The sequence below is a fragment of the Planococcus citri genome, chromosome 1 (genome assembly GCF_950023065.1).
Source record: "Planococcus citri chromosome 1, ihPlaCitr1.1, whole genome shotgun sequence".
Classification (NCBI taxonomy): Eukaryota; Metazoa; Arthropoda; class Insecta; order Hemiptera; family Pseudococcidae; genus Planococcus; species Planococcus citri.
The window spans coordinates 44,914,537-44,939,441 of NC_088677.1; the positions used below are offsets into that span (position 1 = coordinate 44,914,537).

The window sequence follows — 24,905 nt, forward strand, 5'->3', positions numbered from 1 at the left end:
GCGCGCACGCGTATATAAGTAGTTTTCGTTCTCGTCGTTGTTCCGCTGCTTCTATAGCGTTCGAAAACAAGTTCTAGCAACCAGCAGCGATGGCGGTGTGGCAGGACAGAAGGCTTAGTAATCGGAAGGTCCAGAGTTCGATCCCCGCTCGATTCCAAATTTTTGAAAATTTTTTTTTACCATAAATTTTTTTTCAAGTGTATTTTATTAATATTATTTTTATTTTTCGAATAGTATGCCGAATTAGGCGAGGCGAAGCCGAGCCGTTCATAATTTATATTTCACTCGATCGACATTACTCCCCTTGGTGAGTTCAGACGGAGGCTGGACATTTACCGTGTATGTAGCACTTGCGGTTGTTTATAAAAAAATTGTACTCACCGAGGCCGAAGGCCGAGGGAAGTTAACCGACATAGTATGAACGACAAAGCGACCAGCGCAACCGAGGCGAAGCCGAGGTGAGCAGACACAACGCCCCCCAACACTAAAAACAGCAATACATACGTGATAAATATCCCTTGTTGCTGAAATGTATGTAGGGAATGGTAAAATGCCGCCCCACAAACCGTGAAACCGCAAACAAACACTACAGCTACACGTCAATCACCTGGTTTTGCCGGATTCATGGAGCGATCAAAAAAGATTTTTAATTCATTCGTGTCTTTATCAATTTGCTTACATTTTTTGACGTTTGAACTTTTGAAGAAGCTGTGATATGATGATTCAAACATCACTAAAACATCTTATTAAAGATAAATACCAATGATTTCGCCGCATTTCTGTTTCAACATCGGTCACGAATCCTTTCCGAACTATGAATGAGATTAAATCTGGTGAGTGTATTTTCTTTTTCGCGATACTTTTACTATACATATAAAAGATGCTTAGTTAACATACGAGGGTTGTAGAATCAAATGCGCATGAATATCACGTATTAAATTCGGTTCCGTTGTATGAAGAATTGAGCTATTTCACATTGATGAAAGTTTTTTTATTGCAGATATCCGTAGCAACGAAATCAAGTTGCAGCAGCATCTTGCATTACTGAAAGAAGAATACGTCAAACTCCAGACCCAGTACAATGAAGTTGAAAGAAAATATGCGTTGCTCAATGCAACCAAAGGAAACACCTCCGAAAATAGTTACGTTTCTCGATTAATAAAAACAGTAAATGAGTTATACGATAATCCGACATTCAGGTTAGTATTTCAGTTTGTACAAGTTTTATATTTTGGGTACATTTTTCAATTTTCGAGAATTTTAATGTGAGTTAATTTCTAGTGATTTAACGATTCTACTGTCTAATCGCGAAGTACCTGCACACAAAATCATTTTTAAAGCTCGTAGTAATGCGTGGGGATCTGTGAATTTGACTGATACCAGTACTTTGGGTACGTTATACTTACAAACATAACGCCTTTTGAATTATCTAATTATATCAGAATTGTAATTAAATTAATGTGTAGATTGGTCGGATATGTCAATTGATACGGCTCTTGCTCTGTTAAAATGGATTTATACTGATCAGGTGGATTTCAGTAAAGGCGAAGATTTCACTTTGGATTTAATGAAAACTGCCAACACTTATCAACTAGATGATTTGATCGCGAAGTACGTTTCATGCAGTAGTTTGATGTGTGCGTTTATGAAATAGATTTTTTTATTACTTTAACCTTATTCTCATTTGCTATGTTATCAGGAGTGAAAAAGCTCTTATGGCGTTGGTGAACGTAAAAAATTGTGTCAGATTCTACACAACAGCTGATGAAATTGGAGCTGAAACATTAAAACAGCATTGTTCTAGTTTAATTTCAACGCACTGGGTAAATATCTGTTTTATTTACCTACTGAAGTAACTTACGCAAGTGACAGATTGTATCTAAATCGTTTATAAAATGAAAATATTCGATATGATTTGTTGTGATAAAAATATGCTCTGTTTGTGCGTACAACATACTGTTCTCTCTTTTGTTGATTTCAAAAGTTCAAGAATTTTCAGTCAATCTACAGACAAAATTCGTTTCAAAAGGGAGGAGAGAGTTTGCATTTTTAAATTTACGATTCTAAATCAATACATTTGGAAAAAAATCTATTCAACTAGCGTGATCCTTCTATCGTTTTTATTTTTTCATGAGAACAACCTACTAGGTAGCCTTATTCAAAAATTCATCTGACTATCGCTGATGCTTGGGCTTTTTCAAAGTCATGCCTTATTTTTATTTTATACTACGCATAGATTTTCAGTTCTCAAAAAAAAAAATCAATAATTATTTCATCGATTGAAGTGCCACAATTTTTTTTCTTTTTTCTGCTCCAATGTAATCGCTTTACTAACGAAATTTTTGGATGGGTAAAGTATGCAGCTGGAGTAAGTATCGATTTTCTGTTTGTAGGAGGATTTCACTAGTGAAGATTTCGCCCATATGTCAGCGCCTTTATTGTACCATATGTTCAAGAATAAAACAAAATTTCCTCTTCATTCTGCTGTCAGGTTACAAAGAGAAGATGTTGTGTTCTTATATCTGGTTGAAAACAATTCTCAGGTAATATATTTTCTCATCATAAAATTTCAATTTTTAATGAATAACCATACGGGAAATGGAATAAAAGTGATGGAGGTATGTTGATGGGCTCTTCTTTCTATGTCCATGCATTCGAAGTCGAACAAATTATACAGGTGTGGGATTTCCGACTATTGCTACTCTGTTTCAAGGAACACATTTCAATTCAATGAACCTATTTCTTTAATTTTTTTTTCATTGTCGTTAATTTTCGGAGAAATTTAAAAATTGATCCATTCCTACTTGGAACTTTTTATCGTATCTTTAATGCAATGACGTAAAAACGTAATTAATGAGATATTACTTAATGAGATATTTAATTTGGGAGCTTTTTCTGATCACCTAGTATTTTCAAATTGACCCGTGTTTATCATAATTTTTCGCTTTTTCTTCATTTCAATAGATTGTGGTATTTGAACATGAACGATTGAAATAAAAATCTTCTCATTCAAAATTGAATCATCACAAGTTCATTGGTCGATCTGTTTCATGCAGTTGGTAGGTAATGCAATCCTTGATCGAAGTATTTATCACTAATACGTAGGAATAGGAACACAAAAATTTCGAATCCTAAAAGCAAAACTTTTTATTGTGTCTTGATTCAACATTTTGGAGTCCTTCGTTTTGTTGAGTCACCTTGCGATTCAAAATCCAGTTCAGTTTTAAAATTATATCATCACAGTTCATGTTTTCAATGCTTTTGTGGATAATACTCGGTTAGAGTTTCCTTCTGTTCTATTTCTTCACATTAATTTGCTTTCCTCAATATTTGTATAAATGTATGCTTGAATGTGCATTTTATTTGTATGTACGTTACGTATATTATTTCTCGTACCTATTTCAAAAATTTTCTTTATGATCTGATTCGAGTAATTTCGTTCAAATGCAACAATCGAAATATTTTTTTCAAGTAATTACACCCCCGTATCACTTTATTTGGTAACGATCTACAATTTATTTAAAATCGAGATTTTTACATGTAAATTGCACGTATCACGGGAAATTAAATAATAAAGAAACAAATTTACAAAATTTACGTGTACAATTTTTTTTTTTTAAATAATAGAGAGAAAGAAAGAATAATAATGAAACACAGCCCACAAATGAACTTATTCTAAATTATAAACATGAAAAAACGAAAGAAAAAAAACAGTCGAACGTTGGAATGTTAACGAACGCTGCGCATTAATTTTACAACATTAAAAATGAATATAACCGACATAGTATCAGTATGATGAAAAAAAGACGCTTCTGTCGCCCTTTTGCCGGTGTTACATAAATTGGAGGAACAATAACAGTATTCAGATTTCTGTTGCTTGGTACCCGATGGATCAAATGGTATGCATCCTTCTTCGTAAATGGATTTTTCTATGGTATTTTGTGGCACCCATCTATTATTTTCGTAAACATGGAAACTATGTTTTTGTGGTGCGCATCCACGTTCTACCACTTCCACCGTTTCTGCAAAAAGAAGCAAATTTTCGAATTAATCTTTCGGTAAATTATTAATTACGTCGACAATCACATCGATAAATTATTCAAACGTAGTGAAACTCGCAAACGGGCAAACCGCGGTAATATTACGGTTTTACGGAGAGTGTTGAGCCAAATTTTGCCCTAGTTTTAAAGCAAGTTGAGTAGGATTTTAAAATTTATAACTCGCATTGACACGAATTGCTCCTTTTTCTTTGCTTGTGTTGAAAGCACAAGTACTTACTTGGAGAAGTGCTTTATAGTTTCTGGTTGATCGGCGATAATGGTCAATTAGCTGAGATTGTTTTTCAAAATTTCTCCATACGACAGCATTCGAATAAATATGTTCAAGGCGTAAATTATATCGTAGGAAAAGTATTACTCATAGATACAGTTTATTTTTTCTTAGTGAAAAAGTTTCTAAGACACGAAATAACATCTTTGCTTTTCTAGTTTTTGCAACTCGTATCAAAGGTAACGGAAATTTAATAAATAGTATGAAAAAAAGAGAGGCAAAGTTACCGAAGATGGTATCTATATAGAAATTTCGTTCTAAATTTTTATTAGAATAAATATTACTTACATTATGAGAGAAAGAAACAAAAACAAAAAACAAATTTGCTCAGGTTAGTCGTGAAATTTCATTAGTTCTATTCGATAATTTATTTCAATGTTTTCCATGTTTTCGATTCAAACCTCGTAAACATTTTGTTTTCGATGTTGGTAATTTTTCAAAATGAATCGTCGTCGCGTCGCGTAAAATCAAAGTCACCCTAAAAGCACGCAAGGTTAAATAGTACATAGTACATACGTATACGAGAATTTTATACTTTGTAAACGCAGCTTGTCAACAAAAATTAGTTCCATTTCCTTCGTTAATTGTGAGACAACAGTAGACAACAGGAATAAAAAACAAACGGACGTATACATAGGTACTTGAAATTATATACGTTTATCTGCTGGAAAAAATTGAACCATTTAATACGTACTTCCTCCTTGTAAAGTGTATTGGTATGTTCTTTTTAAACAAAATGTGGAATATGGACAAGTCACTTCGTATTTTTCGCTTTCGTCGAATTGCGAACATGATTTTGACTTGGAAGGTTCCGGATTTGGTTGAGTGGTGCATTCGTAACAAGTTAAATCAGCACTCAATCGATGCACTGTAACAGCAGAAAAAAAGGGGGAAATTAAAAATGGAGTTTTTTGTTTTTATTATAAATTTATTTTATTTTATGTGGGCATATTTTCGGTTGAGGAATTTTCATTCATCGCTTTCCGAGGTCAACACCCCTTAATTAATGGAACCAAACGTTAGTTTACCGTTATAATTCGTCTGAAACAGGTTATTGGGAAGACGCGATGACCGAAAATTATACGAATATGAAAACTATATTGTGTACTCCATTCTGATACGCTGAGCCGATAATATGAAGTATGAGGTAGCATGTTTTATTGTGGTCGAACATGTTACTCAATGAGCTGATTTATTCCGGCCGAGGTTTTGACTATCCAACATTCAACCAGGTGTTTTAAGTATTCGACATTCAATTGCATAAAAATAGGTTAAATTAAATTTTGAATGTTTGGTTTTTGGTTATTAGATTGCATAACGCATGCATGCAGCTGGGTTCCCTCTTGTAAGCACGAAACTAAATTTTAAGACTAAAAAAAGTTATCGAAATGAGTGGAAAATTATATTTAATCGGGGTTTTTCACAAGAGAAATAATTACATATTTTTTCCCTTGCGATCAAGTACATGGTGTGTTTGATTAATTTTTTTTTCTCACAAATGAGTTAACCGAGAGAGAGAGAAAAAAAAAGTATTATCAACGTGAATTTAGTTGATTGCATATTTAAAAAAACAATTCTTTTTTATGCTGAAATTGTGTTCTTTTAAAGAATATTTAATCTCATTTTGGAAAACCTCAGCTAAAATAAAGGAACGAAAATGTTGGGAAAAAGTCATCTGTTTTGTTACCGCCTATTTTAATTTTCAATTTTCAAAGCACTCTGTACTTGAACTAACTCTCGTTATCTTAATTAAAAATTCATCACGTACCGAACACGAAGGAGAAAAATATGATTTTTAAAAATGTCCTATTCGGCTTTTGGGCGACATATAACGGCCTTCAAAATTGATGACGATGTTTTCAATGTATCTTTATTTCGATTAACAATTCAAATGGAGACCTACTTCGAAACTTGCTGAAAATTCATTTAGAAAATTTTGAACAAATTTGAAAAAAACTTCCGCCTAAATTTTATCGTATTATTTTATGCAGCCTATGTAAAGCTGGTACGAAATATTCTAATTAAGAACAAAAAAAAATTGCAATTAGCATATATCGGTTCTTTTAGACGTTGAATTGTAACGGTTTATTACCAAAATGAACTTGAAACTTTAATTCAAACATTATTATGTAAATATAACGACGAAGGCGGTCCACTAATGGGTGCAATGTTACTAATTTGGTATTAGGTATATTTAATTTATGATGAAATTTTGAATTTTTTGCGCTAATATGGCGCTTAAATCGTGTATGTACATTTGATCTGCGTAAAATTTCAATTTGAGGGTGGATTTATTTACAGCACTCCAAATGAATAACATTTGTTCGTAAGTTTTATACTTAGGTAGGTACCTAGGTAGGTAGGTTAGCTACTACATATAATTTTTTTGGTGAGTCATTTTTGATTTTTTTTAGCATGCTTCATGCAGAGTAATAAATTTGGATGTCAAACCAGTCTTGTTGGACGTCGAAATTTTTTACGATAAAGATTCGTCTTAATCCTACATAACTCGGTTCAAGAGCACTATTTTGAAAATCATTATTCATTGGTATTCCAATCGGTTTTTTTGGGTATCTGCTTTTTTAAAATTATCAACACATCATTTTGAATATTTACAGTTATGGTTTACTAAGCAAAATTTATTTTGAAAAATCAATTTTTTGAATTTTGCAGACGTCGTTATCCTGAACTAGTATGAATTTTCTTTCTTAGAAATTAACATTGTCCTAATTGGCATCCCTTTTTGTGAATTTTGAATATAATGTTTATTGTTTATTCGATTATTACAAATTTTATTCATTTTTAAAAAATATAGGTTTCAATTTCAATCGTCTTGTCAATTTTGATTTTTTGATTATTTTCAAACGCATTTTTCATCGAATCCAAATTGTTACTCAATTTTCAAATAACATTATTTTCAATTCAACTGTCACATTTCTCACGCGCATCAGAGTAAGGGCTTCTTTTATTATGTTTTAGGCCGGCGCGTGGTCTCATGCCGAAGGAATCCTCCGAAAATGAGGCCAATGGTCTCTTTCCGGAGAGGATCTCCGAAACGTACCTATCTTCCACTCCCCATTGAATTACCATTGCTCGGAGGTTTCCTCCAGGAAGATACCATTGGTTTTATTTTTTGAGATTTTTTCGGGAAGAGACGATTGAGTTAAATTCGGACGATTCCTTCGGTATATGAGACCTTTCTTCGTTCTTTAGTTCATGAGACTTCTTGCCGGTTAAAAAAGCTCTATTTTTTTGAACTCTGGGAATGGAATCCTCATATAAGTAGATCAGAGAGATACTAACGAAAAAGTATGTGGTTTAGTTGAAACTTGAGTTGTAAATAGAGCAACCCCCTCTTAGCCTTCCATCCTATTCGAGAACAGACTGTGAGAATGATAAATTTAAACTTGTTCTTAAAAATTGAAATATCATACATAAGCGTAAACATTTTTTGTAATTTTTCTGGTTCAACTTTGTTGAAATGTATAATTGAAACCTTGACTTTATGATAATCGTGAGTTGTTTCTTTTCCGTCATCTGATTTGAAGTAGAATGAGCATATTATGTACTTATACACATGTGTTTTACGAGGAAAGTTTTTTGCAATAAGTAGGGACAATGGTGAAGACTGAGGAGAGAATCGAAATACGATTGGTTAGGTGTTGATTGTGCTGTTTTTGTTACATTATCACTCAGGTTGTTACATAATTGATGATAATTTTTTTAAATTTCGAATCGGTACGGTATACAAGGTTAACATGTGTAATCAAATGTGATGATAATAATCATTTGTTTTTCTTTGTTTTCAAATAAATTATCGTACAAATTATGTTATCGATCTGGCTCGATTTGTGTTATCGTGTTAACATATCGCCATTATGCGTATTGTCGCATATCGAAATCGTTGGAGGGGGGATGGAAGGTAACACACGCAGGGACTGTTAATTCAAAACTACCTATATCTAAGGGTTTTGTTCAACGATAGAGAAAAAGGGCTATCATAATATTATGTTTCTTTCGAAAATATAACTCGATGTGACATATCTCTGATCAGTGATCATTTTAAAAATTGACTTAGGATGTCAGCTCTGAATAGTGAGTACAAATGTATAGATGATTTACGAAAAAGCCTAATATAACCTCATCAAGGTTACTTACCTATTACTTATAGCGAATTAGATAACGATTATCGGAAAGGAAATCGCTCGCGTAAAGTTTTCCGTGTGTAGATTACAAACGAAAAGGGTAATTGGCGACATTCTGCATTAACTGCGAGCATAGGTAATTATCAAGCTGGTAAGTTGTGCATGGCCTCCCTTCCCTCCTCCTCCTTCCTATCATCTGTTCGTAAACCTTATAACAAGATAATTATTCGAGAGTAAAAAGGACGTACTCCGGTTTCCGCGGAGATATTTGATAAAAACTTATAAAAGTATTAATTAGCTATGGAATATCAAAAGATTGGGTACAAGGTTAATAATTCTCCTGCCTACGTCCGGCCCCCTCATCCCTTGCCTTACTTACCCGTCATAATCCTGGATAATTTTGCCTTTTTCATCAATAATAGCGTCTTTTTTTCCTTCCATAAATGTGGGCAGATTTTTCGCTCGTGAAATTCGGTGCATTTATGTGTAATGACCCAGTTTAGAATTGATTCTACGAGGGGTTTCTTTATAGTGGTCATTTTTTTATGGTGCAGTTTTAACCATATCGGTTGAAAATGGATCTCATTATGTATAATATAACCAGCGCTCTGTACCAGTTTAACGCAAATTTATTTCAGTGGGTATATATTCGTAGCTGGATTCGATTTTTTTTACACTTTTATCCGGGTTGTTTGTTTACGAGTATCTAATGTAACGATTAGGGTTTTGCGAGCCAAATGAAAATTTATTAGAAGTGGTTTTTGGAGCTGAACTATAAATACGTCTTTTATATGTACATATACATATTTGATCACGAAGCTTTATTTTTTAAAAATCACTAATACACCAAACACCTACAAGATTTGGTTGAATTCGTGATTGTTTCGATAAAATTCGTCGTACAAGTATACTTATATACGATTAGATATTAGTGGATTAGCTTGTAATATGATTGTCATTGAGAAAATTCCGATTCTACGTCCGATATGTGAAGGAAAAAAATTGAATTACAATTTTTAAATTGAAAATAGGTACCTCATTTTTGCGAACTGATCAACCTTCATTTTGAAATAGGTATTCTAAATGATGTCTCTTTTTTTATGGTACAATCAGTGCAAACGCTTACCTATGGATGTGTTTTACATAGTTTCATATTTTTACTCTTAGTCGATTTACTGTAGTAAAATAATTTGATACGATTTCATTGTATGTATCAATATTGAATCAGCGGTGTCGTGTAATTTTCCGGAAACATCATCTCAATGTATCAATCTCTATGCCAAACGATGCCAAACGACAAAGCGTTGGAACACAGTTGGGAAAATTATTCATTATAAATTCCAATTGTGTATGTATCAGTCATGAAGTTCTCAAGGTCGACGACAATTCCTCTAGACAGAGGAGGAAAATTTTGCTAATTTAGTGGCTCAAGCGTTACTCAGTTAATTTTTATAGATTTAAGGAAAAAATTCTTGTTACCTGAACTTGCCGAAATTTTATTAAAACAGGTGAAGTACCATACAGTCGCAGTTGGAAGGTTAATCAATGTTTCACCAAAAAAATCATGCGTGATGTTTTTTAAAAATCCCCGTTCAGTTTACACTGCCTAATTTGAAATTTCTATTCTTTTTTTGTTTTTTGGTTGTTTTTTTTTTTTGAGGTGAGGTGAAATGAAAGGAGAAGCACAAAGAATACCCACTATCAGAATTCAATTTTTGCTCTGTTAAGCAGTGCTTTGATAGATAGGTAAGGTGCATATTTGTTATACTGTATTATGTACTTGACTATCCGAATTCGTTTTCTTTCGCAGCTTGTTTTCGAACCCGTCTGAAAATGAAAATATTTTTTTTTGTTTTTCTATAGCTTTTTCAAACCACCCCGCCCCCCCCCTCTTTGCTGAAGAAAAAATCTCTTTCTGCCCCAATGAGAAAAGATTGGGCTCAAAAAATTTCCATCCATCTCAGCACCCATTTATCCTCAAGTTCTAATCCGATAAAAATTTTCATCCGACCTTAAAAGCTGTACACAAACCGGTTCAACTTGATCTTCTGTAAAAATTACACGGTTTCGTAAAACCATTCCTATGCTTAGTCAAGTACACATTCGTAGTCATATGTACCTTGTACATGTTGTATCTCGACAATACGTCAGAATATTTTTTTTAAAGATGTAAAAAGACATCGAAAAGTAAGATAATACCAAACGTAGACGCGATGAAAAGAAAATAATTAAAATTACGAACGAATGAAAGAACGACGTTTATGAATGATCGAACCCATCAACGAATACTCGCCCATTGACTAAATTAAAATTGCCAGTAACTTGGCGGACTTATGGCTCATACGAAACGTGTAGATATGAAATTTCGATTTAATCGATTTCCTTTTTCCGTCGACGACGAAACGTGGTCTGTTGATAAATTGATGGGCACATTTAATTAAAATCACGCTCAGGCTCAGTTATTCGTATTGTGATGCCTGGTCCTCTCTCTCTCTCACCAGCCGCGAATATTTTTCTAGGTTAGGTAGCGATTTTCTGCGGCTATCGAGTCGATTGGGAATTAGGTTCAAACTGGTCCGATGTTCTCTCGAACTAGTTGTACTACGACGAGGAATCTTAATCATGGAATAGTTGGAATTTTCGTTGCTATATTTTGGTCATATTCGTTTTTTTCTCTCTAACTGATTTACGTACCTACTACCTACATCAAACTGTGAAAGGATCGTACAATGACACTCCTGGTCCTATATGCGTTTGAAAGAAACTGAAAAAAACCGCGATGTGTAACGAATTGTAATTTTGATTCGACTGAACATTCAGGGCGGAACGTTGAACTAATAGAACGCCGGAAATGAGAGAAAATTGCTCAATTAGAACAATATTCGATGAGTTTTTTCCCCTTGAAAATTAGTAATATATGCGTCGTTATCGACAGCCAACTCGACAAAGATAGGATGGTGATCTTTATGGCTGGCGTTACGCCTTATGATGTTCGAAAGATGCGATTTTAGAATGAAATTTTTTCACATAACTAATACGAATACGTCTTAATCTTCTGCACATGTTCACGTTCTTGTTCACCTCCTTCTTTACTTAGTTGCGGTCTCGGTCATCGTGGCGCATATTTTGTTGATATGTAATACTTTTTGTATAATTTTATTACGCGCGAAAAATATAGGTATACAGGTTGTTGATATCATAAGGTGTTTTGTAGGTGTTTTTAAAAATTTCATTCGAGTTTCTCGGTTGTTTTGTTGGTGACGCTGGTTTATTATTCGATCTGGAAACACCTCTTCCTGTGGGATGAGTTGCTGGGAAATGTTCAGTAGCGAAGCTCGAAAAATATTATTCATCTGAGAAAAACCGTCGTAAATGAGTTGTTGAATCATATCAGTTACCCAGGGATGGGTTCAACCTTACCGTCCGGCGTCCTTATCAAATTTTAATTTCTTTCTAATCGAAAAAAATAAGTAAAAGAACATTTAAAAAAAATACCTACGTCATCAGATCGAAAGTCGGTACAAAAATTGAATAAGTTTCCAGTATTTCGTAAATAATTGGGTATGGGTAAACGTGGGTTTGATTTCGAACGCCTCCACACGTTAACTTCCATATTTATGAAATTAAGAGGTAAAAAAATTCGTTGCCGAAGAGAGACGAGATTACTTATAAGTTATATGCATTTTAATTTGGTCGGTTGCTGGTTTGTTGCCTCCTCGAATACCTACCTATTAGATGAAGTCTCCCAAGTTTAAGGTTTTTCTGACGAAGAGTTCTGCAATTTACATCTCATGTTCAGGTCATGGATTAAAATTTCGTAAACGAGCACCCGTCCCGTCGTGGTGGCCGCCAATCGATAATGAAAATGCTACTTGTTGCCTTGTCCTTTGCTTTTGTCTTGCGGTATTTTTTTGTGTATGTACCACGTATGGCGATTAATTTGCGAAAACTTCCAACTATACTGTTAGGATTACCGCAATAAAAAGGGTTCATGGGGTGTATTAAACTGTTGTTTGACTTTGACCAGGTTTCATCGCCCCCGTTAGGTACCGCAAACTGTGCGATTTATACGTCTTGAAGCGAGCTTTATATTACGTACGTGAATAAACTTCAGACTTATCGAAAGTCAATTTTAAACGTGCTGTTTATATAATTGCGATTAGATTATAATGTTGAAATTTTTAGTTTGAAATTTATAATGATCGAGTACAAAATTTATGGTAATGGGTTCGTCATAGATATAAGAAAAAGGAAATTCACCGAATGATTAAGTGTGAAAATTATCACTCAACTTTGTTCATTCTATGTATTTATTTCTTTTTTGATTAGTTTTCTGATGGATTTAACTTTGAAAATGATATAGATTAATTTTTTTTTCTATGGTACTACAAATAAGATCCTTTCCATCACTATAATATTGAATAAATCAAAGGAATCAATTCAAAAATTATTCAACTATTTCGCTGACAAATTACAAAAAGAGAAAAATGATGGGGTTTTTCATCTGTGTTTTATGGTTGCTCTGGTAGAAAAAATTCCATTCGTGAATTCGAAAAAATGTTTTGTATGCATTAATGTCCGCTCAAATCATTTCGATACGAATTCTTTGGAAAACATCGCAAAAATTTTCTAATAAGTATCCAACTAGTTCACTTGAAAAATTAGTTCATTCATTCGTAGAAAATGGAAATCAAGAACACTTCTTTACGAATATATCTGTGTAGGTATTAATTTCGTTGAAAAAAAAAATCAACAGGATATTGAATTTGATCCGGGGTATTTTTTAACGGTTAAAATTATTTATTCGCATAGTTAGGTATTATTTTCTCGCTATTCAGATTCAACGTATTGAATCATCTCGAAAATGGCAAAATTTCCCTAAAATTATTCATCTAACAGCAGATACCTACTTAGATTATAAGAAGGTTGATTTGTGGCAATGTTATTGTTATAAATATGTATTTATGAAGAGTGAGAATAATGAAATAAACTTCAGGTACTCGAAAAGAATAATTTCATCTTTGATTTACTCGTGGTATATTTTCTCATAGTCGATTTAGAACAAATTGACATAATTACCGGAATTAGCTACGATATTTTGCACCTTTTCATCATGATTTTATACGCCTCTATTGGGATGCGTATTTATTATACGATATTGCTTAATAGGTATTAGATTGACGTCAATGTATCTATATAGTCGGTAACCAAAAAAAATTATGGGCTTTCTATACTAACCCGGGTTATTAATGTTATTATCAACTGAAAGCAAAGAGCCACCAAAACAAATGTTCGAAAATAACAATGTAGGTAGTAGGTACCTTACCTATGATATGAATGAACGAATCTACGTGACGTCGAATTTTTTTCAGATAGTACATGACCTAAATTACCTGCCTTAGATTGCGGTTTTTCAAATGGGAAGAAGGGGGAAGAGGATGGTTGCCATATTTTCTATTTAAGGTTTCCTCATTCTAGACCAATGCTAATGGATATCAAATGGAGAGCTTTTTTCAAATTTAAAACAGTGCTCAGATGTGATTATGAATGCAAATTGTGTGCAATTTTTCCGGGTAATTGATTCGATAACTGATGAGCAATGTTGGGTGATGACTAGAGATCCGTAGATGCTCCGTGGTTTTTTTTCTTCTTAATTAAAAATACAAATCAGAACGAGCAGCGTGACAGTTGAATGTTGCTCTCGAATATAAATATGCTAGATTCGACTCTACATGTTTGGATATGCTATCGGTACTTTTTGGGTTGGTCTGTATGAAAACATGTCGTCATTTGATTATACAATGGGCCATTGTACTATTATGCGATGGCATAAATTATTCGTACATAAAGCGAATTCTCTAAATTAAGAAATGGGCACTATGCATAGGAAGGAACATCATCAATTAATCTAATTCATATTCCAGTTTATGTAAATACACATCAAGATCAACAAACTGCATTCATCTCTCAATGAGATAATAACCGTAGATACGTACTCGAAAAACTGATTGTATTTTTCTAAAATAACGACTAAAAAGTGGACACTTCGAGCACGTGTCCATTACTGGCTAGAATGTGGTACAAAACTCGCAAAAAATGAGCATGTAGTCTTTTTTTTTTACCAAAGTTCCTTGACATAATTTTTGAGATTATCTAGCTTCGAGCCTTAGGTTATTGCAGTTTTTTTCCATACTGGAAGCCGCGTGTAGTTTTTTTCCTATTGGAGATCGTTGTCGTTCCAGTGTCCGGTTACCTATGTTATTTCGAGACAAAAAATGGATCATGGACTAATCCAAAATCCATGTTTTCTTTGAATTGGCCATTATTGAAGACGAGAAAAAAGAAGTGTTCACTTGCCTTGTGAAACTTTTTCTAATAGTATAAAACGTCTGCCTATTAGCGAGACGTTTTTTTTTTGAAACTGAGTAATGAATCACTTTAATCGATACACTCAAACATGTTGGAAAATCGTAAAAGCTATAAATTAAACGATAGTACATACAGTAGAAATAGCATAGCGTAGCAAGAGAGAGAAAGAGAGTGGTAGAGGTATAAAGTACGTACAAGTACAATGAACTATTCGGTAAAACCCGGTTATTATACACGAATTTTCAACACTTACCGAAATTAAATAAAATTAGTAGTACGATAAGTCGTATTTCCATCACGCGAACAATGAACTTAATTAACATAATAAACGGTCGCAAAGACCGTTGAAAACTTATAGAAAACAAAAATCACCAATTTTTTAAAATAAAAATGACTAGGTTTACGTTAATGATTTTTTTTAAAAATATGAAAGATTAGAAAATTAATTCCGCATGTTTTTTTTTCACTTTGAAACTATATTATTAGCTCATTTTGTAATTTGGTTTCAATTTTTCGACGGCGAAAAAATTCGTATTTTTGAATCTGCCATCGATACGTTTACTATCACTGGTGTTCGTGTTACTACATGTAAAAGCCTGCTGTGTACTGATACTGACTCATTCGTCGCCGATGCAGACAAGTTTGCTTTCGTGCTATGTTAATGGATGCAGAGATGGTGGGAGAATTTCTGTGGATGCGCTTGCGTTGCGTTTTTAAGGTCATTCGCGCCAGATTACTCAATTTTTACCCCCTAATGAGATGATGATGCTGCACGGTCAATAAGTGATTCGTTGTACAGTAATACTTGTGAGATTTTTTGTTATATTTTATTGCTAGGAATAAGTATCAACTAAATTTAGATTTTTTTAGCGAAGGAGTAGTGCGATGCTGAGAAATCTGTGCCAGATTTGTTTCCTGTTAAATTATAATGGCGCTTGAAATTGAAAAATTCTGAAAAATTTCGTACCCTGTGTGCGTCTTGATTTAAATGTACCCTCGGTGTCCCAATTTTTTCAGTTGCTAAGAGCAATAAAAGGAAACGCAGTTATTCTACATTAAATCGCCCAACAATAATACAATGGAGTCAAATGCTTATGAAATGAAAGTCCTGAAACAATGAATACATCGCTTCGAATACTTTTTCTGAATTTTAAACGATTTTGAAAGCTAAAACATTCATTTTTTAAAAAATTCTGCAGTAGTTTAGCTGTTTTTTATGATTTAAACTTCCATAAGTAACATAAGTTTTCAGCTATCGTAAAGAGAATATTTTTTATTTTTTTGAGATTTTCTAGAAAAATTCTGATAATAATCTACTTTTGGCATTTTTTTTTTTTTTTTTTTAGATATTTAGGTTGCATGATCCTTAATGATCAATTATTAGGTACTTACCTCAATAGTTGGAGAATTCTAAGAAAAATGATAGGTATAGATTTCGCCAGCGGCTTCATCAGTTTCAGGAGGAGAGGGGCCCTTTGAAGGGAGGACGTTGGAGCCGCACCACTTCTTGTCCTTAAAAAAAAAACCTTTTGGTAGGGCTAATAAAGCGATATAGTTCTACATACGCAGCCAAAATCTGCAAAATTTATGTTGTAGGATCTATTATTGATAAAGGTGTGTTTTGAGTACTCAGTCCAGTACCGACGTTACAGCACTTCCCTTTCCCCCTCACCTACGAACAATCTCTTTCGCTTTTCAAGAAGTGATGTAAAAAAAATTGACAGGACATGAGGTCAAAAATAGCATTTTTGGTTGGTGATTTGACAAAAAAAATAATCTCCCAGGAGAAAATGATTGAATCTCATCAGATCTGAACAGATTTAATTCAATTGAAATTCTGATCTGATTAGATTTGGTCGGATCTAATTGGTTCCAAGGAATGTGCGAATCTGATCAGGTATGATTTTTAGTCTGATATTCAGATCTGGTCAAATCCAATCAGTACTCCATTATTTGATCTGTTCTGAAAAGATCTAATCCAATCAAAACTTTGATCTGACTCTGACCGGACCTAATTTTATCTGGTCAATGGCCAAGTTGGATTGTGTTCATGGAGTTTACATATCTGATTATATCCAATCATTTTCCACTAGGTTAGCATCGTTGACTACTTCTAAAAAAAAAAAAAAAGGTAGAAAAATCTGATAACATCCCAATGTTAAAGTGTAGTTTCCTATTATAAGAAAATGATCTGAACATTCAGCTCATCGCCATAAAAAAATAATGACCTAGGTAAGATAAAAGAGCCTTCTAATCAGAGTTGAAAATCAATGGAAACTGATGGAAACATTTTGAAAGAATTTATCTTTTATTTAAATTATTTTTTTGCATTGATTATGGAGTGAGAGGGGAGTGGCGGAGAAAAGTTGCAATGGGGACATTTTCTGTAGAGAGATACCGTACCTTACCTATCTATTACGTTTAATATCTTACAAATAAATGTGAAAATTGAAAAGAATTTTCCAGACCTGAAACGTCCTCGTATTTTTAGTTCCTATATTGATTTATCTCTATAGTAATTAATTTGATGATTTTTATCAAGTATTCTCGTCGTTACCTAATTATATTACTCCAGCGAATGAATTTAAAAAAATCCACATTAATAAAAATATGTCATTTTTCAATTACCGTTGTAACGACGATGAGCCGTACCTGCTATACCAATTACCGCGTTATAATTCATTTCTCGCATATTGTTCTGAACGACGGTAATTTGATTTTATCGTTTGGTACATCACGAAGAAAATTCATTATCGCTGTCACCATCATTGTGATACTACATACGAAGCGAATTGAAAAAATTAAAAATTGCGACAAATTAAGAACGTATAACGCGATCGTTCGAGTTCGCGTTGCCTCAGAATTCGCGCGTTGCAACATACGCAGAATTACAAGTGGTCCCCTCGTACGATGAGTTATTCTCGTGATCTTTTTTTAGGATCACTTTTTTTTTAGCGAGTTTATTGTCACGAAATGCTTTCGTATTACGTAATAAGTACCTAATGGAAATGAAATTTATATGTTTTGCCTATTTCGACTGCACGCATCGGGTCGCCATATGGGTGGTTTTTGGCATCTTCTATGTGCTTGGTGTAGGTATCTGAAAGTATCGATATTCGACACCTTGTGTGAGCAGTTATAATACATTTTGTTATCATTATTTTGATGACGTGACATTAGCTATAATGGAAATACGAGTATTATACATCGCTAAACAAAACAACTCTCAGTACAGTATCGTCAATCAACTACATACTACCATGCGCAGTATCCTGTTATTTTAATGATAAGTAACATTATCTGAATGTTAGGTAGAAATTATGAAATTAATTGTATTTTTATGGGTTTTTTCTCTTTATCAATTCGGTGTATGGGAGAATATTTTTTTATCGCATTTCCGCCTATAGCGAATACTACATACAGTAGGGTACGCTGACTCGTTCGTCGAAAATTGGCTGATCTACTACTGCATTTACGAGTCTCGACTCAAAAATTGAAAATCCGGTTGGTACTCTCGAATTTTTTATGAAAACAATCGCATTCGATCGATCTTGTCTTAACAAGGTCTTGAATAATTAATTTCAAGTTCTAGATCAATTTCGAATTCATCGAGTAGGTAATTTCGTTTTGACATAAATGACTCTTTTATCAATTAGAAAACAAACGTACCTATTGGTATGAATTCTAACTGAATCATTTTAGTCAACTGCATTTTGCCTGGAACTTGTGATGAATTTTATTGCTTGAAAGCTTAATGCTGAGTTTTTCACTCTTTATGAAATGACCTATGAAACAATGGAACCGCTGGAATAACAGTGAGCGTCACGAAAACCAGTTCTTTGTTATTAACATCGAAATAAAAATCGAAAAATGAAAAAGTCGTGAAATATTAGTAAAAAAAATTTCTCTTGATTTCCTAATGAGAACCGAAAATAGTCACGATTAATGTTGAATATTATTAAGGCAAATTGCCTGTACTGAAAATTGTAGGAACTGTATTTCATACGAAAGCAGGAAAATTGAAAATTTTCAAATTAGGTTAGAAAAGCAGTAAAGCGAGTAAATTTTCAGTTTTTGGAATGACTCATCTACTTTCATTTACGAGATAGGCAAACAGTCATGCTGACGTGTTCTATATTGTGCTTGTGTGCTAGGAACGCAGTTACGATTGAATTATTGTGGGCGTTTCATTCAACACGTGTGTAGGAAGTTCGAGAAGTTATTATTTTTTCTAGATAACTGAAAATAGGCTGTGAGAAACATTCAGTTTTTCACTTTGATGTGAAAAATAATGCATCCTAGAGGATACAGATTTGGGAAAAGTAATTTTCATCTCGCGAAAATGAGTAGAAAGAAATTGAAGTAGGTACCGATTTGAGACAAATGATTGAATATCATGTTGATTGTAATGTTCGTGGTGTTCAAAAACGATAGACTTCAAATGAACCAAAAAAAAAATGAGAAGAATAAGGGAGGAAGGAATTGTCTGAAAATGTCTTTTGAATGGTCAGTTGCAGGATTTATTTTTTACTGTGCTGGGTGGGAAGGAGGAAGCGTACACATACATTTCACTAACCGATGTTTTGCCAGTTTTTCAAATGAACTATCATTCAGGTGTACCTATAGCCGTAAACAGAATTGTTTTATATTCTCTTGGGTTTCAAAAAAATCAGTCAGATCAACTTCAGTACTGTTTTCCCGCTTAGTTGTTCTATTATAATTTAACACGTCGAGTTTCATCAGAAATATGTACATACAAAAATCAATTTTATTTTTTATTTATGATTACAGTTATCAACCCTATTGAATGAATTGGACAACCGAGGAGATTTGGCTCTGGATTTAGCTTTGAAAGATAAACAAACCAGTATTGCTCGAACTCTTATCGACCATCGTGCCGATCCAGATGCCAGAGATTCAAAAGGATGGACAATTTTCCTGCGAGCTGTTGAACGAGGTTGATAACGAAATCCAGTACCTAATTGCTTGATTCCTAGCACATACCTATTAACAGCAATCATACCAACTAACGGTATTTTTCTCCATTTAGGTGATGGGTTTGCTGCTCGTTTTCTTTTGGATAATAATTCGTCAATTTCCACCGTAACCCCGGATCGAGGAGATACCGCTCTACATTTAATTGCTTCTTCGTCGCCGGATACTAGTCCGGATGACAGTTTGAATGTGATGAATTCTGTTGCAAAAACATTACTTGAAAAAGGACTGGATCCTAATTTGCCAAATAATCAGGGATTGTAAGTAATTTATTGAATATCTATGTTGAGCTGGTTAGATAATTAGTAATCATTCTTCAGAACATTAAATCGATAATACACGTGGTGATTCTTGACTACGTAGTAGGTATTCTTCGAAAATGAGTCCTACTTTTAAATGATTCATACTATGATTAGAAATCTGAAATAATAGTGTAGCATATTCGTGAAATGTCAGATCAAAGTTCTTTAGTCACAGATAACCACTAAGGCGTTCCACAAACAAAAACAATGAAATGAAATGAAAAAATTAACAATTAACTATATGATATAAATTATACTTGTCGTTAAAATAAGCATCGATGTTATACCCTGTTACCTAATGAATTTATATAATTTTCCTGAGAAATAAATAAATTCATTTTATTAATGAAAAAAAAAAAAAAAAACCTGCAGATTGTTTTACGAGTAAAAATTACATCTCGTTGCATAAAGTCGCAACTTGCTGCTACCTAATTAACAACTTTGACGTCGTTTGTTCTTTATAAATTGTTAAACGAATGGAGATTAATTAAAATTACGTATTATTTGATTTCAGCACGGCGTTACATTTAGCTGTGATGGCGCGGAACGAGGAATTATTTAGTTTATTATTATCTCACGATAAGGTCGATTTAAATGCCCGAACTCTCGAAGGACATACCCCGTTGTATTTCGCTTTAATTAGTACTCGAAAGCTAGTGAATACGAATAGTTTCGCTGCTAGACTAGTTGAAAAAGGAGCTCAACCTAATCCGGTGAGGAGAGGCTGTTGAAGCCTATGATATTCGACCTTTTGTACGCATACCCGATGGCATTATTTAATTACTCGATGTTTGATTACCTACAGATTTATTCGCAAAGTTCAAACTCACTGTTACATGTCGTTACTGATGATTGGTTAGAAGATGCCGCGTTGTTTATATGTTCGCATGCGAACAATGTAAATCATACTAATAGACGAGTAAGTATTAATTTCCCTGGAACGAATCTGCTCCGTTGATTGCACAATTTCCAAAAGCAATACAGAATATCATTAAACAAAAAAATTAATCGTCATCTAGGGTGAAACTCCTCTTCATGTGGCGTGCGAAAGAGGTCTAGTTAATCTAATTACTCGATTACTCGAGTGCGGCGCTAATCCAAATATACCAACATTACCACCTGAAAGCCTAGGCGTAGTCGAAGACGTTGTAAGTAGCTCCTATCGACTTACTCCTATCCAAACTGCAATTTTGAACCGACAAGAAGATGCTGTTCGCGCCATGTTGGAATACAGTGGTATAATAAATTATTTCAATCGTTGTGAAAATAATTTGGTTCGAGGCTACTTACCTATTCAAAATAAATTTCAGCGTCAACTCAAGAAAATCAAAGCGAAAATGGATTTTTCCTGAATTTAAATCACAAAGATTCCAAAGGTGATTCCGCTCTCTCTTTGGCTGTTGCGATGGATATGCAAAGAATAGTTCCGGAGTTGATTTTAGGTATGTACATATTTGTTGTACGAATTCGTCGATTTTTTCGAAATAGAATTTTGAGATAATTTTTTGCTGTAGCCGGTGCTGACGTAAATATCAGAAATGGCGATGGATTGACGTTACTTCATCAGGCTATTTTGAAAAAAGATTCGAAAACTGCGTCATTTTTACTCAACCAAGGAGCTAATGTAGACGCCAAGTGAGTCGATCATTTTAAAATTTTATTCCAGCTGAATGTTTGGAAATCATTAATTTAAAATTTGGTATACATTGCAGAACTCAAGATAACCTGACACCTTTGCAACTGGCTATTCAATGCGGTGTCGCTCCGATTGTCGAAGATTTATGTAAAAAAGGTGTTGATATGTCGGTTACCGATGAAAAAGGCAATTGCCCATTATGGGTTGCTTTATCTTCCGGCCAAGAAGACATAGCTTCCATTTTGGTCAAGTAAGAGATTATCAGTGAAAAGATCAAAATTTCGGAAATCATTTTTTTTTAGGTACTTTACTAATTACTTCATTTTACTTTACCGTATAATGTTATAGGTACGGTGTTGATACCGATTGTTGGCACGAAGGTCTCGACGGATGTTTACAAACTCTGCTGCACAAAGCGATCGATGAAAATAATGAAACTATTGCTAGATTCCTAATTCAAAGGTGGGTGAAAATTTTGATTCTGTGGAATGTTTGAGTTTATTTGAAAGCATCGAGTGTCTTATTTGTTTATATGCGTTTTCAGCGCTTGTGATCTGAATACTCCAAGACGTCCTGGTCCTGGTGGACGAGGTGGTGATGAGGCGTTCGATTTACAAACTCCTCTCCATCTATGTTGTTCGTGGGGATTAGAAGCTACGGTACAAGCTCTAATCGAACACGGAGCCGATGTCAATGTAAAGGTACGTGTATTAATCTGTGATCAATTTATTACTCTTTCAAAAGATTTTTCTATTAATCTGCGGATTGCCATTACCAGGATGCAGAATCCAAAACTCCTCTTCATGTTGCCGTTTATAATCGATACCCCGCTATTATCAATTTATTACTATGTCATCCGGCGATCGACGTTTCCCTTCTTGAAAGAGATAAGTCAGGCTTGACACCATTTGCCACCGCTCTCACCTGCCGGAACGATAAAGCGGCTCAGGCTATTTTACAAAAACTACCCAGTGCTGCTGAACAGGTATGCATCGTTGAGTAGATTGGGAAATTGTCGCCCTGCAAATTTGAAATTCATGCGTATTTTTTTTATTTTTTTCATCGCAGTTTGATAACAAAGGACGTAACTTCCTACACATGGCTATTCAAAAAGACGATATTGAAAGTATTTTGTTTTTACTTTCAATACACGTTGATGTGAATTCACGTGTACAAAACTCAGAGCAAACTACTCCATTGCATTTAGCCGCTAAAAACGGTAATGAAATGTTAGTACGGAGTTTAATATTAGCTGGAGCTAGAGTAAGTTCATGGTAATATAATTTTCGTTTAAAATGAAGCGTTCAGATTACACTGATTTGACGCTGTATTTGTTCGACGAAAGATCATGTAAATTAATCAACTTTTATAGGTGAATGACAGAGATGCCTCAGGACAAACAGCCTTGCATATCGCCAGTAGAGCTGGCCATGCTTCCGTTATATCCGCGCTTTTAAGTAGCGGTGTCGATTACGAAGCTTGTGACCAAGAAGGTTCGTTATAAATAATTATTTCAATCATTCGATGGTGTTGTGGAAGAAGGGCCAAACTGCATTTTTCAAGATTTTTTTCGCTCAGGGGAACAGTGCTATAACAGCCAGAGTTGGACAGATAAAAAGGGCCAAACTGTTTCAGAGCCAAGCTGCATCATTCAGTTTAGCTGTGCGATAGTTTGGCCCTTTTACCTTTCCATCTCTGGTTGTTAGAGCAGTGTTTCTCCGAGAGAAAAAAATCTTGAAAAATTCAGTTTGGCCCTTCTTCCACAACACCATCGAAATGTTTTTCAGATTTATCAGATAACAATAATTTTATTTCAGGTAGCAATGCTCTACACGTTGCTTGTCGCGAAGGACATTTAAATGCGGTCAAAGAGTTGCTTTCTGAATCACAAATTAATGCTGAAGCAGTGGATATCAGAGGTCGTACACCTCTGCATATATTGGCCAAGTACTCGCGCGATAACGCTTCAGCCATTTGCGAATTATTTGTCGAATTTATGCCTAATTATCCGTTAGAAAAGGCAGATGCTCATGGAAATACAGGTTGGTAATATTGTAATAATTTCACCATGTTCTGTAAAGCAACTAATTGATCAAGTGATTGTGTTTGTAGCTCTCATTTTGGCATATATGAATGGTAACGGTAACCTATGCCGAACACTAGTCAAAGCCGGAGCTTCGGTCGGTGCAATGAATAAAGAAGGGGTAACGATATTTAACTATCAAGTTGCGACCAAGCAATTATTACATAGGTAAGAAACGTACGTTTGAGTAAATTTGGTATCTCAATAAAGTCGCTAATTTCTCAATAATTTAATTTCCAGATTACTAGATCAACTCTCTAAAGAACCCCCTTGGGTGGAAGGCGAAGCCTGTCAAGAATGTGATACTAGGTTTACTATTACTATGAGAAAACACCATTGGTATGTACCTTTAATTTTAGTTACAGAATATTCTGCATTTTATGATCAGAGAGTTAACTCTTTTTCTTTCGTTTGTATTTAGCCGGCACTGTGGGCGATTATTATGTAGCAAATGCGCTGCCAGAGATATACCAATATTGAAGTACAACCAAAATAAACCAGTTAGGGTTTGTATTACGTGTTTTGACGTATTACAAGGAAACTATTCGTTCAACTGATGAACTATCATACAAGCCATTATCTAATATTTATATCATTTTTTTACGAATACTTTTTTACAATTTTTATGATCCTGTTTTTGATATTGTTTAAACTAGTACGTAATTTAATCAAATTATACTTGAATATTCGTAACACCACTGAGATATTGACACTATCCAAGGAATGTGTATATATAGCGATCTCAGGATTGTGATCTTCCTATCGTAGGAAAAACTGTTTTTATTTTAAGAGAGCTTTTTTTAGCTTTTTTCCTAATGATTTGGCCGTATGTTGATCCTGGTGAGATTAATAGTATTATCGAACAAAAATACCTCATGTAATGGGAATATTTTTTCATACCTTTTACTTACTTGTATCGCACATTTGAAGCTATATTCTATTGATTTACCTACCATATTAATTTAAAAAACCATTATAATCATTGAACTATAATACCTCTGCAAGTTATATCATGACTTTACAGTTCATCTTTCAAAACCATATTA

The 24,905-nt window shown here is 34.1% G+C and overlaps 2 protein-coding genes across 2 annotated transcripts; one reads left to right on the forward strand and one right to left on the reverse strand.

The window, feature by feature from the left end:
- Window positions 1-105: 105 nt before the first annotated feature.
- On the forward strand, window positions 106-24,563 carry LOC135832199 (rabankyrin-5). The gene is made up of 23 exons (XM_065345308.1): window positions 106-833; window positions 1,001-1,199; window positions 1,282-1,391; window positions 1,467-1,611; window positions 1,700-1,823; window positions 2,394-2,543; window positions 19,635-19,800; window positions 19,894-20,098; window positions 20,655-20,853; window positions 20,946-21,059; window positions 21,160-21,376; window positions 21,451-21,582; window positions 21,655-21,775; window positions 21,853-22,026; window positions 22,125-22,238; window positions 22,321-22,477; window positions 22,555-22,761; window positions 22,845-23,039; window positions 23,149-23,269; window positions 23,594-23,818; window positions 23,889-24,027; window positions 24,100-24,198; window positions 24,281-24,563. Exons 1-23 carry the CDS (start codon window positions 815-817, stop codon window positions 24,414-24,416), a joined length of 3,468 nt encoding a protein of 1,155 aa, XP_065201380.1. The 5' UTR covers window positions 106-814; the 3' UTR covers window positions 24,417-24,563.
- Window positions 3,460-15,477, reverse strand: LOC135832219 (uncharacterized). The gene is made up of 3 exons (XM_065345339.1): window positions 15,097-15,477; window positions 5,024-5,197; window positions 3,460-4,022 (listed from the first exon to the last, which is right to left on the reverse strand). Exons 1-3 carry the CDS (start codon window positions 15,164-15,166, stop codon window positions 3,730-3,732), a joined length of 537 nt encoding a protein of 178 aa, XP_065201411.1. The 5' UTR covers window positions 15,167-15,477; the 3' UTR covers window positions 3,460-3,729.
- Window positions 24,564-24,905: the final 342 nt, after the last annotated feature.

What these genes read in the sequence shown, in the direction of transcription:
- LOC135832199 (XM_065345308.1), top strand. An exon ending in GTTTAATTTCAACGCACTGG is followed by an intron (nt 1,824 to 2,393) that starts GTAAATATCTGT and finishes TTCTGTTTGTAG; the next exon opens with GAGGATTTCACTAGTGAAGA. An exon ending in TTGCCAAATAATCAGGGATT is followed by an intron (nt 20,099 to 20,654) that starts GTAAGTAATTTA and finishes ATTTGATTTCAG; the next exon opens with CACGGCGTTACATTTAGCTG.
- LOC135832219 (XM_065345339.1), bottom strand. Translation starts at nt 15,166, where the DNA reads ATGTTAATTAAGTTCATTGTTCGCGTGATGGAAATACGACTTATCGTA. An exon ending in ACTAATTTTATTTAATTTCG is followed by an intron (nt 5,198 to 15,096) that starts GTAAGTGTTGAA and finishes CTGCTGTTACAG; the next exon opens with TGCATCGATTGAGTGCTGAT. An exon ending in ATACACTTTACAAGGAGGAA is followed by an intron (nt 4,023 to 5,023) that starts GTACGTATTAAA and finishes TTCTTTTTGCAG; the next exon opens with AAACGGTGGAAGTGGTAGAA.